Genomic DNA, 17,665 nt, shown 5'->3' with positions numbered 1-17,665 from the left:
AAATCGCAGAAGTTTGATATGCCATCGAGCCAATGCCACTCTCTAAGAAAAAGGGGTGTGAAAAGGTGGTAACTTCTATAGTTACCACCTAGGTCAACATAGCGTCTCATAAAGGGCGTAAAAGAGTGGTAAAATCAATTAGCATATCTCCAAATTGCTATAAAAAGGCGTACCCCCCCTCGCTCACCGAATCAGGGGTCGGATTCACAAAGAAATTCGTATCTTACGACAAAGTGCCCTTAAGATGTCGCAGCCTGCGATGCGCTTACGATGTCGGCGTAAACTGGATTCACAGAGCAGTCGTAGTGGAGAGGGCACGCCGTAGCGCCACAAAAAGCGTATGGAGACGAGAGTATGCTATCACCATGGAGACGACAACGCGCGGTTGCAATCAGACCAATGAGAGCCGTGAGTTTCCATGTGGTTTTCTTGAACAGCAGACACACACTTTCTCGGTAGAAAATGCCCGCCACGGACGCCTTGGAAACTTCAGCGAAGCGAGTACGTCGGCCAAATTTTACCGAACGCGAAATTGAAGCGCTCGTGGAATGCTACCAAGCTAACAAGGCTGCCATAGATGCCACTGGCGATGGGCCGCAAGGCGCTCTTGCTAAAACCAAAGCCTGGGCCCGCATTACTGATACTCTGTTTGCGGTGTCCGGCATCAAACGCACGCCTGCGGAAGTTAAGAAGAAATGGACGGGTTACAAGAGCTTAAACAAGAAGAAAGGTAAATAGCGCATGCAATTACTGGTCGGCTGTCACGCATGTGAAGCGGGAAGGTTGTTTTATCGATGAGACGCAAACCTTTCTCACACAGGGGCCAACGTCACGCGGTGCCTTGGCAGGACAGGTGGGGGTGCCGCAGAAGTGCCGCCACTTACGCCTCTTGAAGAAAGAGTAGTGGCCACACTCGACAGGAGCACCGTCGTCGGGATTAACGGCAGTTACGACATCGGAGTAACAGGAGGTAAATGAATACACAAAAGCTGCACAACCCGCAGCCAACCTATTCTTATTTGTGAAGCAACAGACGTTTTAACCTAATTTATTGCAGGGGATGTCATACTCAGATACAATGTCCAGTGCTCAGGTCAGTGTGCGCCCACACAGCCTTGTCGTTCTCATGCAACTTTTGTCACATTATGATAGGATATAATACATAACATTATTCGTATATTGGCAGATCCCGGTCCTTCAAGTAGTGCTACACCCCTAGTACCTGATGCTTGTGAAGGTAAGGCAAACATAGCATGTCAGTAAACAGCAGTGTGAGTATGCAGATGTCAAGCATTCCTTAACGCATTGACATGGGCTGACATTAGGCGCAGAGCTGACATCCTCCACATGGATAAGTCAAACACCTAGCCCAGCTTCATCACAGGAGGCAGCAAATGTGCAACAGGAGGCAGCAAATGTGCAACAGGAGGTTGCTGACAGCGCACCGGCTGTGCCAACACCACTCAGGGGTAAATATTCTTGTGCACGACTGGTGTATTGCTTGAAGCTTGCCTACTTTCTCAAATATTCTCAGGGCTACTGCACTGTAACAGTCGCATTAATGTGCTGCAGAATAGGAGTTGCAAAATGTGTTTCTCGTTTTCGCAGTGTTTTTATCTTGCTATGCACTAAAATTCTCACGTGATCTGTTTACCAGGTACAACACCAAGGAGTACGGCGACCAGTGAAGCAAGTGAAATAGCAAACACACACAAAAAAATGGAACAGCACTTGGAAGCGCTCGTAGATATACAGAGGAGGCTACTGGCCATCAAAGAACACAAGTATAAAGTTAGGACACTTCCTGGAGGACGGATTGAACTGCAATAAATTGACAACACAGCTTTAGGAATGTGCATTCTGCGTGTCGTTGCTTTGCTCCAAAAGACTGAGTGAGCAATCTCAGAACTGTAGCAATCTGTATTCCACTTTTCCATAGCACTTTCTGGTGACCTAGTCAAAATTCCAAAACATTTGAAGCATATTGTGTTCCCATATCAGCTCCCATCATTTAATTCAAACTCAAGAAGATGCTGCGGGTTGAAAATTTTATTATGCCTGAATATTGAGGTTCACTCCCTGCGAATTTCGGGCTGAGCTATAGGTCGGTGCTCTGTGAATATCTGTGTAACAACGTGATCTCTGACTGAAATTCCAGCTGGCATGTCTTGTGCTCCTGGGATTGGTCTTTCAGCTTCTTCTAACTCTAAAGGAGAGAGGGCAGAAGTTTTGTAGTTCACAGCAATTCTTGTTACATGGCATACACAGGGCAAATAGTATATGGATTGTAGTCCTATTGTGACATTGTATGCTGTTCAGCAGAGTACTACGCTAGTAACTCCTTACGCGGTAACATGTTACTTTTGACAACGAAAAAATGGCTAGGAAGAAAGCGAGCTGGTGAAGATGATGCATAATATAAAACCCCGAGAGTAGAGAACACGGGAGGACAGACACAACACTAAGTCTGAAAAAGACTTTGTGTTGTGTCTGTCCTTTCGTGTTCCCAATTCTCGGGTTTTTACATTGTGCAGCATGTTACTTTTGTTTCGCACCGAAGTAACGACTTAGTTACTGTTCAGAAATCAGAAACTAATCATGTTTTTCATTATAACAATTGGTAACTAATCTTAAGTTGGTCGTAATGTTTATCATGTCAATTTCATGAGCCTGTAAGTGGCAGTAATGTGATCTGATGCAGATTTCATCCACAACAATTGACAATCTGAAGTAAACAATCTGAAGTATGCATGAAAGGTAACACATGACAATGAAGCGTCAATCACACAAATTGACTTCTCAGTGTGCAAGTAATCTAGTGACTCATGACTTATACACCACTGGAACGTGATCTGCACGTCGGTTGGCAACCGCAGCCCCCTTCCTAAACTATACACAAACCTGCTTAAACAGGTCCTTCCTCATTGTGTTTGTTACTGATTATGCCTTGCGCATGGAGGACGAAACGTCTGAGGAGACCTGTAATTCTGTTGCGTAAAGCCAGTGTGCTATATTTTGTTATCATGATGAATCCCGGCTTTTGGAAAATCCTTATGATCTGTTTTCCAAATCGGTAACAAATTCAGTTATCTTGCAAAGTAATGTGTAATTGTATTTCGTTCCTCCTGTCATGTTTCTTCTTTTTTTATGAACTTCTACAACGAAACATACCAACAGGGTCAGTCAGGAGGATGTTATGGCGTATGCAGTAGTTGTGGAGGATGCCACAAGCCACAATGATGGAGCAGCACGTTGTCATTGGGTATAGGAGGCATCCCCCAGACTTGTCCAAACACCGAAACCTGCTTTTGAGCAGTCCAAAGGCACGCTCAATCACTTGTCGGGTTTTCCTATGAGCCTTGTTGTACTTTTCTTCAGCTTCTCCTGATGGTGTCTGGAAGGGCGTCAAAAGCCAGGGCTGTGTGGGATAGCCGGAATCACCTAACACCAGAAAGTAGACAGGATTATGTAACACTTCCTAAATGCTGCCTACTTTAAAAAAGTGCTTTCACTGCTCTCACCTAGAAGCCAGCCTTCAGGCATTCTGCCAGCCTGAAATTCATCGTGAAGGTTGCATAGTGACCAGATGAAACTATCGTGAGTGCATCCTGGCCATCTGGCTGTCAGCTGGGTTATTTCGCAGCGTTACAGACTGCCTGTACATTGATCGAGTACAGCCCCTTTCTGTTTCGGTATGCAGGTCGCATCTCACGCTTGGGGGGTTTCACAAGAACATGTGTGCAATCGATGCAGCCCAGTACCTTTGGGAAACCTGCAATGTCGAGGAATCCTGTAAAAAGAGATTATATATTTACTGTGCGTACAGTCCATTGCATACAAGCTAAAATCCCTGCAGTGACTCCGTCAGTGTGTGCCAGTAAGGCTGTAACACTGTGGGGTAACACGTTCACTGTTGAAAATACGTGACTACTGCCTGCGGGAAACATGTTAGTCATTCATTCTGAGAGCCACTTTAAGTAACAGCTGAAAGCAATAAATTGCAAATTGTGATGCCGCTCACTAAAACAGCAGTTTCGATAGCGAAGGTTGCAAACATTATCCTATGTAGTGCACTCTCATCGGACCCGCGAATACAAATTCCTGTATTAGATATTTCTTACATACAGAACACTAAAAGCACGAGAGGAAAATATATTACCTAAGACGGTTTTCTGGACGTCCGCAGGTGTACGTGGAAACTTTATTTGCGTCGTGGCCATTTCCACGATCGCTGTCATCACGCTGTTTACAATCCGTGAGGTGCTGCTTTGGCTGATCGCAACCACATCTCCCACAACAGACTGAAAACTTCCACTTGCATAAAAACGTAGCGCGACGAGCACTTGCACGTCCACAGGGATGGCTCGACACCGCGCTGTTGGCCGTTGGAGGGCCGGGGCAAGCTTCCCGCACAAGCTCATTATTGGAGATCGTGGAAGACGATAATATCGAAGAAGATGGTTCTCCGGGATACTTTGGAGCGTCGTCCGTGGCCTGAGAACACGTTCACGGCGCAAAGTTCTCCGCGACTCAATCTCGACTGCCGCGACGTACGCCGCCATCTTTGCTCGTATGGCCACTTACGACTGCTCGGGGGCTCTCGTGGGATTGTCTCGCAGCTGACGAGAATCTTACGTCGCGCGCGCTTTGTGAATCTGCATTTCGTCCTAAGTTTATCGTACGAGGGCGCTTACGATAAGTTTTGTCGTACGAGCCTTTTGTGAATCCGACCCCAGGCTTAATCGCTTCATCGTCGTTACGGTCGTTACAAGCTAACGAATGGCGGGAAATTCAAAAATGTGGGCACGTGACACATTGCGCGTGACGTGTACCACGGCGTTCACGTATCGTGCGAAGAGCGGCGTGGACGTGTTTTATCAGGTGCCCACCTTTTTAAATTTCCCGCCCGCCTTTTTGAATTTCCCGCCACTCGTTAGCTTGTAACGACCGTAACGACGATGAAGCGATTAAGCCCCCTGAAGCGGTAACCCTATCATTCGTGGCAGAGAGTAAGGTAGCAGGTAAAACTTTGCAACCTTTTAGGCACAACAAATGCGACAACTATTACCTCCTAAAAGGTGTAACTGCTCCACCCTTTTTTCTAAGAGTGCAGAACTACGCACTTCCCTAGCGCAGCGACTGAGCGCGCGCGGGTGACTTCGGCTTATAGGGGCCGAAAAGCGGTTGCCGTTCGAGAAGTACGTGGTTTCAGTTGCGGCGCATCCCCCAAAACAGCGCCGTTTTGTGTTAGTGTGGATATAAGATAATTGACACACAAAACAAGGGGTGTACTCCTCCTTCGCAGCATTGGTTGGTGCAGAGCGTGGTATGCGGCGAAGTTCTGTTTCCAGAGTGTAGCTCTGATAGTTTTGTTGCATAGGATAAAAACAAAGCGTCCTGAATAGTATCGCAAGGCCTCGAATACAGATTGTACTCTGTGCATTTTGCGTGTATCGTGTCACAGTACGGGTCGTCGAACGTGTGGGAGGCAAGCGCAAAAGGTTAGTCCCACAGAGGATCGAGATAACGTTGGGGATGGAGGTAACATATGCGAAACTTTCCCATGACACCAAACTGTAATCCCGTCCACTACCACGCTAACCGTACATGCACATACACGTGTATGACCTATATGCCGTGTAAGTCGTTAACCTGTAGCTCATACCAGATGTGAAATAATGCACATATTCTAACAGAATTCGTTCCGACTGTTTAAAGTTCAGGAGAGCGGCACAGAACACATATGGGACTCAGGAGTGAATAATCTCGAAGACGGACAACGCGAAGGTAAGTGGCCTCATCAGCGCGTTTATCACTGAAGTAACGTGCGCGAAGTGGTCGTTGCTATCAATCGACTAATGAAGTTCACGTTTCACATAATATACGCATCATATTCAATCGCGAAGTACACTATTCGCTTGGGTAATGTTAATATCAACGAAAAAAATTTGCAAAGCCCTTCTTTCAATAGAGTTAAGTGTCAAGTGTGGCCTTTTGTTCCTTCTACTTGAAGGCTATACGGTGTCACCACCGAACGACCAGCGGCATGGCCGAGCGGGTTAGGGCGTCCCGCTCCTTGGCGGTAACTAAGGCCGTGGGAGGTGGTAGGTTCGAATCCTACCACCGGCTGTGCTGTCTGAGGTTTTTCCTGGGTTTCCCGAAGACTTTCCAGACGAATGTCGGCGCAGTTCCCAATGAAGTCGGCCCAGGACGCATACTAACCCCCTTCTGTCTTCCACTCCTTCCTGCTGTCCTCTCTCCATCTCTCCAGAGCTGTACGCTGCTCATAGCCACAGTTGCCTCGCGGCGCCAACACGGAATAAAAAAAAAGATTTCGAACGGTAGCTAGCGTGGCTTAGTGGCTACGATGATGGCATTCCACGTCAAGACTGAGGGGTGGCACGAGTTCATATCCTGGTGCTAACTGTGCTCTCTGGGTTTTCCGCCGATTTTCTCCAGATGCTTCGAGACAAATGCCATCACAGTCCCTGTGAAGTCGACCCAGGACGCACGATGCCACCCGAGCAACATGCTGCCACGCCGAAAGGCATTTCGCTCGGAAATGGCACACCACCACATTTCGTGGCTTGTTTCTAGACTCTCAGTCCGTACACTCTAAGAAAAAAAGGCAGAATTTTCTACCCATTTCGGTAGAACTGTATTGCAACCATTTTTCTACTCAAACCAGTTTTACCTTTTGGGTATAAACGGAGTGTAGCAACGAACTACAGCGTAGACACTGCAGTTCTACTATCTTGGGTAGAAAATTCTACTTTTTTTTTTTTTTGTTAGAGTGTACTGATTTTCGAATATCCGATGTGAATATGAAGGTAAATTGCTGCCTGTCTGTGAAGATCGCAAGTAATAAGGAAGTTCACTTATAATTATATGTATACGTCAGTATGATATAAGTTAGGTAGATATTCGCTATCAAACGGAAAGAGGAACGTAAGTGTTCATCCCATTGGCAATTTGCTACCTATGCACAGTTAGAACACGCGAAAACGCTTTTTGACCTGAAAATGTCTGTAATTGGGTTTGGTAGCCAGGTCAAAATTTCCAATGCAACGAAATTATGCCGAATTTCGTGACACGATCTCTCGGTGAGTAATGAACCGATAGCAACCAACCGGCTAATTCCAGATAGCTCATACGTGTAAGGTTCCAGCTAACAATTTTATTGCGGCGACAGACGCAATCTCTGCTTTTGGCGGCCGCGTGCGAGAGAGACGGAAATATATGGGTACGCGTACCTTACGTGCAGTTTATCTCGTGAACGCTTGAAGCAAGGACGCCGATCGAGGTGTCGTTGGAAAGCGATTGAGTGGTTCTACCTGGACCACGGAGGTAGCTGGACTCTCCTGGCTCGCGAGCGCGTTTTTTTCCTGTGCCGCTTAGTGTTGTCAGTTATGGCCGCAGCCACCAGGAGCACGAGAGACAAGCTTCTCATGGCAGCGTACGGGAAGAGCATATATTTCGGTTGGTGCTCTTGCTCATTTGATAATAATAATTGTAATAATACTTGCGGGTTTACGTCGCGAGACAACTGAGATCATGAGTGACCCCACAGCGGTCTGTCTGTGGATTGGTTTTGCCCACCTGAGGGTTCTTTAACTTGCGATGAAAGCTCGTCACACGGCACCCCGTATTTAACGTCCCTCGCGGAAGACGGCGTGTCTAAGCAACTTGTAACCTGCCACGAAGTTGCTGGTGTCCTCGGCCGGGTTCGTACCCGCGATCTCGGGATCACAAGGCGAACACGATACCGACTGAGCCACCCAGGCCGGTCTCTTGCTCATTTGAAGCTATTCGATTTCATTGTGGAGTGGTGCAAGGATGCAGAATGGGGTTCAGGTGTTTTGTGCCGAATTGTAACTCAGGACTTGACAGCGACAGCGACAGCCAGATCCCTTTGCGGAGACCAATGGGAGGACACTGCGCCTCTTGAGAAGGAGAGAAGAAGGGAAGCATAAATCGGGGGCGCATATATATCCAGCGAAGCAACTGATGAGTCCCGTTCTTTTTGCATTGCTGTCAAGGTAACAGCATCTTTCAATCTGCGAGGAGATATTTTTTGCACTTAATACGGTGTCTCTTTAAAGTAGCACAGGGGCCATGTTTAACACCCTCTTTTCTTTCTACGAAACTGTTAAGCAGGCAAGTAAGATGCACCATGAGAAGTAATACACCCCACAGAGTCATAATTATCCCAGAAATTGAATTTGAAGTACGCCGCAAAAAGCTATCGCGCGCAACGCTGGTGGAGAGCAGTACCAGCCTGTGATTGGCCCGTGGCCTCGCGCTGACGCTACACAGTCTGCGCTCGCTGACTGGTTCAGAGAAATGTCGTGTGCTGCTCTGCTGTTTCGGGTTCTGAAAGAGCATTGCTCCTGGCTCGGTCATGACTCGGCCGCTCCTTCTATCCGCAGTTCTGCGGAGGAACTGGCAAAACTGGTTTACGGCGGGAACAGGACAGGACGTTAACCCCCATTGATCAGTGAAGCGGAACGCGCGGACTGTGTAGCGACATCGGTGACGTGGCATCATGCTTCTCCTCGTTACACCCGGAGTGGGGAGTTAAGGGTGAATGCACGGAGCTATGTTTACCTGAGTTTTTCTCTTTTGTTTTCGGGAAAACAAACTGCGCACAATCAAAACTCATCGTGCTATTCGGTAACCTGACACAGCCACATTCATCAGACTTCTTAATCTGATTTTTTTTCACGGCCCTTTATGTACTCCTTTAAAGGGAGACTTCGCAAGGATTCGGAAAAAATTAGGTGAGCATAATACCGAACACGAAGCACCCCCTCATTACCGAATACAACATTCACATTCATTTTGAGCGAGTATTTAATCCGTAAACGATGACAATAGCAAAACCGAAACCGAAATGCGAAGAGCGGAAAACAGAGCTCCATACCATATCAATACTACGGCGGTTCGTCCGGAGGAGGATTCCGTGACGTCGCCCAGCATCGCCGTCTGCTTCCAAACCTGCATTCTTTCTCCCTTGCCGGATGCCGGATGACGTCAGCAGTGTGTTGCTTTCAGCGCCCTCTCGCTTCTCAGAGGCCGAAGCGCTCGCTTCGTAATAATTCGTTTCATTAAAATATACGCAGTTTTGGACCAGGTATTTCGTACGTGTTCCTGACATCCCAAAGGTTACGGATATGCCACAACCTTTGTGGTGATTTTATTGCGGAGTCCCACTTTAACGGGCAAAATACGCGTCGTTCATACTGGTTCATACTATCGTCGTTCGTACTGAGTTGGCTGTCAGTAGAGGGACAGAAATGTGCCTGATCCAACTGGTGCAAAGGATACAGTCTGCAAGGATGAGACTGCGCGGCCACGGTGATTCATTGCGATCCTTATTTTTCCAGAGGACAGGATGGATGTCCAGTTGCCCTACACCCCAAAATCTGGGACCTTCCTCTTGGCAATTCTAATAGCTACTGTGACTTTCACGAATCCACCGCCCGACTCGTATTACGACAGGGGCATTATTCTACCCCGGTACGACTACATTATCGGTGAGTTTACACATTTACGTCAGAACGAGTATTGGGACGATATGCGGCATTTAGTATATTGGTTATTCGCGTACGTGCGTGCCATTAAAGGCCCTTAATGGCTTAAAGTCCATTAAAAGCCTCAAAGAAGGCTTTGCTGTTCCGTTGACAAACTTTACCACATTATAATGATAAGACTTCGTAAGATTCATAAGATATCAGACAAGTACCCCTTGCGATCATGCATGCTTCAGCCTCTTTGTCTCTTTTCGAGTCTCAAAACGAGGTTGACTTTTCAAGAACAACTTCCGTCTTGACCGCCTCACGCCTTCCGCCAAACCTGAAGTTTTTTGCAAGAATCACCGGAATAAATTTGTCCCCTGTTCTTCAAACGTTGTTTACCAGATCCCCTTAGCTTGTGGTTTCTGTTATATTGGCCAGACAAAACGTTGCTTAAATGATAGTTTGAGAGAGCATTCATCAAAAGTAAAAAATAAAGCTTCAAACTCTGAAATTGCTAAACATTTGGAAGAATGCTCAGATTGCTTCCCTCTATAGGATGAAACAATTCTAAAGGCATCCGAAGTGGACCCTCACAGAAGGCTTTTGAGAGAGACCCTTTTCATAACTTCTTGTGAGAACTGTGTCAGCAAACCATCCCTAATCCTCGGTCCGGCCTTGAGCAGACTGCTCGTTCCCCCGAAATGACCTCCTATTTTTGTCCTCAAATGGATGTTCCCTTCCCTTCTGTTTGTATATATTTCTTGTTTTGTGAAGTAAAATTTTCAGCTGTGTTTGAGACTTCGTGTTGTGTCTGTCCCTTCGTGTTCCCTAGTCTCGGGGTCTTAGGGATGTTAATGGTCCGTTATCGGCAGCCTCTATCGTACCCCAACGATTTCCCGAGGTGCAGCCAATGCACACTTACGGGTACCTCCTACCCCCCCCCCCCCCCAAACAAGAGTTAATTTGCGCGATTTTTAAAAGCAAAATCAATATGTCACTGTAGAAAATTCTCTATTGCATCATAGTCACAAGATACATGGGTTCTTTATGGCATCACTTCACCAGCAATGAAAAAAAATGAGCGTTACATTGAAAGTATACAATCACCAGTCTCGCATATGTACTATTTACTTCACAAATATTCACTTAACAGATGTTATATGGAACAAAGATAGAAGTCGGAACTCGTTGCCAGTTAAGTTAGACTGTTGAAAGATAGAAGTCACTGAAAAGATTAGCCAGAACATAATTGTAGGCCTGTTCCACGTTAGCTTCCACAGGATTTTCATTATTTTTATATATATTTAGAAGCTCATCGTACATGATGATCAACATTGATAAAATTAATCATTCCTACCGAATACTTTCCGTGCAAAAATCGAGAAATCAGGCCCTGAATTCGATTGTTGCAATTTTGCACGCGTATACATCCTAAGTTTTAAAATATATCGTAGTGAGGTCTTTTTATGCTTTAGTATGCCTACCTACCAGCAGTCCCAGCGCAAATTTTGGCGCACAGGTGCAACACTGTGCTGTATAAAAAGCGGCGAACATGCCCTGTCGCGCAGTTTTGTTCCGCTTCGACGCTTCTTGCTCTAGCTGTAGATATCTCCGACAGGTTCGTACACAGTAAGCGTTTTAAAGCGCTAATCACCAGCATACGTCTTTCGAGAAGAATTTTTTGCGTTAGATGAAAGGCCTAACGTCGGGCCATATCCTGGCAAAATATATACGAAATCAAGTGGGACACTTTTGAGAAATACACGCGCAAAATCCATGTTTTTTCGAAATACGCCTAAACATTTGCCTATTTCACCACATGCCGCTAGGAAGTATATGCAGGATAGATGTATCAGATGAAAGCAGAGTTGTGCTTAACTCGTTACAAGTAACTCGTTACTTGGTAACGGTTACTTTTTTTGGTAACGAAGTAACGATTCAGTTACTTCTTAAAATATGGTAATAGTAACGGAATCAGTTACAAAAATTGGTAACTCGTTACCGACGTTACTCGTTCCTTTTGTTCAGCGTGGGGGAGCACATTTGGGCACTCCGTGTGGCGCAATGCGTGCACATCTGACCTGCGTGACCCCCGACCATGTGTGACTCATAGTATTTGCAGTCCCTCGCTGCATTTGTTGTTGTCTTTTCTCTTGTTTCCGTAATCTCCGACCATCACTCCTTCCCAAGAATGGTCACCGATTGTGCTATAGCTACAAAAACCGCGTTTCGACTTCTAGCCGTTTCTTGTCTTTACTAAGCTTCTGAGCGCCCTAAATTATGACGCAACCCCGCGTGTGTTTTTGGGAACCGTTGGTGATCGGTGGCACGAAAACCGGTGTCTTTTCTTGTGTTTTCGTAATCTCCGATCACCCCCACTTAGGAAATAAGGGAGAAGGTCCAGGCAAGCTGATATAGAATCATGGTAAGGGGCCGAGAGACACGGAACACGAAGGACGGACGACAAATTCTCAGACTCAGCAAAAGGTTTATTACAATAACCCAAACTATATACCCAAGACGCGACAGAACAAGACAAAACGGAGGGTCACTAATCACGTTGCCACGTGTGGTGATCAGCTTCTTTTGAAGTGCAATTTCTCATTAATAAAGAGTTGAGGACAAGTGACGGCATGTTTGTTGGCTCCTTTAACTATGCGGCGGTAACGTAAAAGTAACTCGTTACCTGTGAGTAACGAGAACTCGTTACTTTTCTATGTTGGTAACGAGTAACGTATTTAGTTACTTTTTTCTGAACTAACTGGTAACGGTATTTAGTTACTTTTTTTTTTGTAACGGGCACAAGTCTGGATGAAAGACCATTAAAAGCTGAGTGAGCTGATACCAAGTAAGGCGATCAGGGACATCTATAGCCAGAGATATCACGCGTCAAAACTGGGAGCAAATTGCGCGAGAGGGCATATTTGTTTTATGTTTTTATAGCACACAGCGTTGCACCTGCGCGCTACAATTTGCTCTCTGACTGCTGACGTGTAGGCATAATAAAGCATCAAAAAAATTCACAACAATATCTTTTAACACCCGGGAGATATACGCGTACAAACACGGCCGAATTCAAAGCCGGATTTTCTCGATTTTTTTTCTTTTTTTTTTGCACGAAAGCTACTCGGCAAAAATTATTCATTCTTCCGCTGTTGATCATAAAAACACGATGAGCTTATAAATATAAAAAATACTGAAATCCCAGGAGGTCTCTCGGACCTCCCTCACCCTCACTCAAATGGAGGCAACAACACGCGCTTTAAGTGCAATAAGTGCAAATACTGGCATATATTCCGTATTGCAACAAGTTGAACCATTGAGCTTTTAGTACGGCAATGAAGGTAGGTGAAAAGGAACAAGAGGTCTGTGTCTACATAAAGTAATTTAATTAGTAAGTTAACATACTCGTATAAGTCACTAGTAATCCGTACAGCATGTCTACCTGATTGCTTCAAAACAAAGGTCTTGAAGAAAAGGTCCCCGAATTCCGGCTACAAATAAATACGTCTGCTATTTAAATAATATTGATCGATAATATCAAGTCATAACAGACAACAATGCAAAATGTACAACTAATTCGAAGTATAGCTGCATGCACACCAACCGGAAAACGACTTCCGCAGCCCCATTACCATTCTCGCTCGAGAGATACTCGACAAAGGCCATTTCTGGCGTGCCAGTATGAAAAACAAACAACTCAAAATTGCTCGGTTTGTGCAACTTCTCTACCCATGCACCCTACGTCCAATTTTTACTGATCGTACATGTAGTGGATACTTGTTGCAAGAAGGACGAACCAAGCAAGGTAATGAATCTTAGTTGTGGGTATTTGAAACTTGTTGTCAGGAATAAATAAACGAAACGAATCAACCAACGTAAAAAGCCAACTACAACGTGTGCACCTACCCGCTCCCAATACTTTTTTCATTCTGTGTTAGCGCCGCGAAGCAACTGTGGCTATGGGCAACGCCACTCCTAATTTAAAGAGCAATTGTGAAGTGAAAACGGCAAAAATTATAACTAATGAATATATTTTAGAAAGAAGGTTGAGATGAGGTGGGGTGGGGTGAGGAAGATACTTTAGAATGAAGGTCGAGATGAGGTGAGGTGAGAAAAATACTTCAGAAAGCAGGTTGAGGTGAGGTGAGGTGACGAAAATTTTTCAGAAAGGTGAAGTGAGGTGAGGAAAATAATTTTAAAAGAGGTGAGGAACGAAATCCCCCAAAAATTAGGTGATGTGAGGAAAATAGTTTTAAAAGGACGTTGAGGTGAGGTGAGGTGAGGAACAAAATTCACCCAAAAAATGAGGTGAGGTGAGGTGAGGAAAAACATCCGGGATGAAAATTGAGGTGAGGGCAAAGATCGTGAGGGCATTTGCCCACCTCTGTCCTAGACCGACATAACAATGAACTTCACCGCATAGCACGTTCTCAGGTAACCGTCATCCCCAGAGCAGAGCCGTAGCGACGGGAAGGAGGGAGGCGAGAGGGGCAGCCGCCCCTGCGCCCTCCCCAGTGTGGGCGCCGAACGGCGGGCCCTGGCAGGTTGACTGGACAGACTAAAGCAGGAACGGAGAAAATTTGAATGTGCGATATCGGCACTGGAAATAGGCGTTTTCATTCCCTTGTTTACAGGGCCTCTGACGGCAGTGGGAGAACGGAGGCGCTTCTTCAGATTTACCCTGCCCTGGGCGCAAACTTGCCTCGCTACGGCTCTGCCCCAGTGACAGCGTTCTTTTCCCCGATTTGCTGAAGAGGGCGTACGCCATTTTTGTGGCATTATGCCGTTTATAATTGCAACAAAAATGGCGTACCCCCCGCTCCTTTTCATCAAATCAAAGGAGAGAGCGTTGTTATTCGGGACGGTGGCTGTCTAGGAGCGTGCTAATCGGTTGAGCTATCCGGGTCTTTACCGTGTGGCTATGGCCTCGTCCACCGCCGTTGACGTGCTACGCTTATAGCGGACGGCACGACGGTTCATGCAACATTCACAAAATCGCGGCCGTCAAGCTGTCCATGAACGCGACCTTGGCGTCGAACGACAGAAAATTGATTCCTGTATCTCCTATTAAAATCGTATTACAAATTCACGCGCGTATCTCAATCTCGAGATGTCGTTCGAAATCGGGAAGTGCGTGACATTTTATAGCGTTGCCTGAAAACGCGGGTCACGAGATCGCCGCCTCGCACAATACGAAGTGGTTTAACTCGTACTCCTACGTTAAAACGTTTGAGAAAAGAGTAGGTTCATCCAACAGGCCCAATGTGCGAAAACGTGAGTTGATAAAGACCGGAAAGTGCCGAGAGACCGGACTGGTGGCGAGCAGCGTATAATACGCGAGATGACATTATGAAGGCTCGAGCGAACTGGTCAATGGACATCGCATGATGATGAACCGTTTCTACCGTAAGAACCATTAAACGTTAATGCACACACAGCTGACGGTGAAAATCGCGTTACAACTGCGTAAACGTCAATTCAATTTGTGATTTGTGTTGCCCTCAGCAGGACTCTTACGCTAAACAATATTCCTCTGGTAACAAAATAACTCGCAAGGTGGAGTTTTAGGTATTTTTCGTCCACTCGTCATCAGGAAGGACGCCTGGGAAAAGCTGTTTTTACGACAACACAAGCCTTGTCGTAGCATATGGTACTCCGTATACGTGCAGTACCCAGTTAAGCGCTTGTTCAACGTGGTTAGGGACGTGATTCCGACAAAGCGGAACGGGTTTCCAGGAAATAAAGATTGCGTCACAGCTGCTGCTCAGGTGCAAGCTCTACATTTTCATTTTGCACTACAGCGTACACTTTGCAATAAAAGTTGCTGCATTTGGCAAATGGAAACGTTCGTAGTAATTTTTGACACCTTTAATCGCTGAAAAAAAAGTGTGTTTTTCCTATTCCCAAGGCTGAACTAAAGAGTGTAATGTAATGTGATGTAATGTGATAAAGAAAAAAAATGGGGAGGTGAGTTTCGGCGGAAGTCGAACTGACTACCCCAGTATACACCCCAGTAAAAAGTGTCGAAAGACGTTTACTTAAAGGTAACGCTATAAAGGAGTAAGGCGCTGACAGATTCGGAGGGGCGCATAATCTGTGCGAAACTGAAAAGTAGCACCAAAATCGTCGCCTCATTAAGGGACCACAGCACAGAAGATAAAAAAATAAATTATGAATCGATGTGACTTTCCTTTCCAACCGTAGGACATTTATGTGAAGAAAAACATTTCTCCTCGCAGAATGAAAGATACGGTTACCTTCACAGCAACGCAAAAGGAAAGGGACTCGCCCGTTGCGTCGCTTCTGATTTATGCGCCAACGAAACCGCAATTTACGCACTCCAAGTTTTCTCTTTCTCAAGACGCTCGGCAATGCGGAGCGGTTTCTCATGGGTATCCCACGATGATTAGACGAAACCATTTGAGGAGACCAATGACATGCCCCTCAGCATTGCCGTGTGCCTCTTGAGAAAGAGAGGAGAGCGTAAATAGCGGTTTCGTTCGTGCATAAACCACAAACGACGCAACGGACGAGTCCGTTCCTTTTACGTAGCTGTGAAGGTAACCGTACCTTTCGTGCTCAATTCGGGCTAGGAGTCCATATGGGTTTGGAATCTGTTGCAAAACACTTCTACCCAAAACCGCTGAAAGTCTACTTTTTTCTTTTTTTCTTTTCCTTGGAGTGCAAGGAGGGAGACACTGCAAGTCTCCGGCGTATATAAACTTCATGAATCGTGCTATGGAGACAGTGTGTTAGGCTGTAGTGCTAGGTGTGTCTGTGCGCAGAGTATAGAGTTCATTGTTCTGTTTTTCGCATCTTTCTTTTCGTCATGGCGTTTCGTTGATATTGCAACTGTTCGGGGAATAGTATGTACGTGTGTATGTGGGCGGGCGCAGCGTGAGTGTAGGTTGCAACTTCCTTTCTGAGGAGGTGAGAGGCAGTTCCAGTCTTCGAGTAGTGAATTGTCGAATGATGCATTTAATTTCTCTTTTTTTTTCTCACAATTTAATTCCACTTCCTCTTCAAAGGGCGCTGTCCTACTAGCTCAAAGAAGGTTCGCGTTGCGCAGCCATGGCCAGCTTTACGTAATGGAAGGAATATATGGAAATCAATCTTTCCACCCAGCTCTAACCAAAAAGACCCGTCTTACGTTAATCGTGTCAGCAGTCATAATGTCTCGGAACTCTACGAAGCTCAACTAAACTTTACAGGTGCTTTGAACTGTCAGGAGCATCCACTCCTCACTCTTTCGCAATGAACGTCATCTTACAACTGGAAGCCCCTTTCGCCTGATTATTCCCTCGCACACCGAGTACATTCTTTGCAGTGGGAGGAGGAACTGCAGGATGTGTCCTGGCTAACAAATTATCAGAAGACCCCAACATCACAGTCCTCGTAATCGAAGCTGGAAAAGCTGAAGACGCCACAACAGAGATTCCCCTGTTCAACTTTTTGCATTTCAATGAACATTTCGACTGGAAGTACAGGACAGTGCCGCAGAAAAAAAGCTGCCTTTCCCTCGAAGGCAAGGTGAGTGCTGATTGTCTCCTACATCCCGAATGCTTGAGAATGGTCGCAGTTCTTACTCTACACTGCATGCCAAAACAAGCTGCGGGACGCCATGCCAGTCACGGCTCCTCCACACATTCTCGAACAAAATGGTACCAATATGGTATCTGTTTTCGTATTGTTAAAAAAACAGTTAAGAACACCGTTAAAGAACGCTGATAAAGTTTTTTTTTTTATGTTTCATTATTCAGACTAGCTTCTACCCGTCTGTATTATCACTTCACGAAACTTCCTATTACTACTTGCATTTCAAGACTACCTTAATCGTTCACAAACTTGCGAAATTGGAAACATTTTTTGGCATTCTGGAAGAGGCTAATACTATAAAATCTAAGCGCACCCTTCTGCTTTTCAGCTGTGAGCGATGCACAACAAGCCGGGAAGTGCTTGCGTTAACTCAAAGGAGGAAAGGAATTGGCGGGGACTAATACCCTAGTCAGACGGCAAACCTAAGTCCTTTAGCGGAAAGGCCGTTACTTCACCTGGAGTCCAATCATGATTTCGAATGACATCGTTCTCCGCCCTGATTTGTTGAAAACAGGAGGCGTACGCCTTTTTTGTGGCAATTATGAACA

At 45.8% G+C, this 17,665-nt stretch overlaps 1 protein-coding gene, 1 long non-coding RNA gene and 1 pseudogene across 2 annotated transcripts in view; 2 read left to right on the top strand and 1 right to left on the bottom strand.

Moving 5' to 3' along the window:
- The first annotated feature begins 831 nt into the window (after positions 1 to 831).
- On the top strand, positions 832 to 1,450 carry LOC135399698 (uncharacterized). The gene is made up of 4 exons (XR_010424393.1): positions 832 to 970; positions 1,058 to 1,093; positions 1,187 to 1,237; positions 1,326 to 1,450. It is a non-coding gene; the product is annotated as an uncharacterized LOC135399698 (long non-coding RNA).
- Positions 1,451 to 2,072: 622 nt separating this feature from the next.
- LOC135400530 (putative nuclease HARBI1) lies at positions 2,073 to 4,536 on the bottom strand (annotated as a pseudogene).
- Positions 4,537 to 9,394: 4,858 nt separating this feature from the next.
- LOC135400528 (glucose dehydrogenase [FAD, quinone]-like) overlaps positions 9,395 to 17,665 on the top strand; it is a 30,954-nt gene continuing 22,683 nt past the window's right edge. The window contains exons 1-2 of the mRNA XM_064632361.1: positions 9,395 to 9,536; positions 16,849 to 17,051. Of these exons, the coding sequence (XP_064488431.1) occupies positions 9,395 to 9,536; positions 16,849 to 17,051 (345 nt within the window). The remainder of the gene's footprint in view (positions 9,537 to 16,848; positions 17,052 to 17,665) is intronic.

The sequence above is a fragment of the Ornithodoros turicata genome, chromosome 7 (assembly GCF_037126465.1).
Source record: "Ornithodoros turicata isolate Travis chromosome 7, ASM3712646v1, whole genome shotgun sequence".
NCBI classification, from domain to species: domain Eukaryota; kingdom Metazoa; phylum Arthropoda; class Arachnida; order Ixodida; family Argasidae; genus Ornithodoros; species Ornithodoros turicata.
The sequence above is the reverse complement of the archived record's forward strand: the minus strand, read 5'-3'. Positions and strand labels throughout refer to the sequence as shown.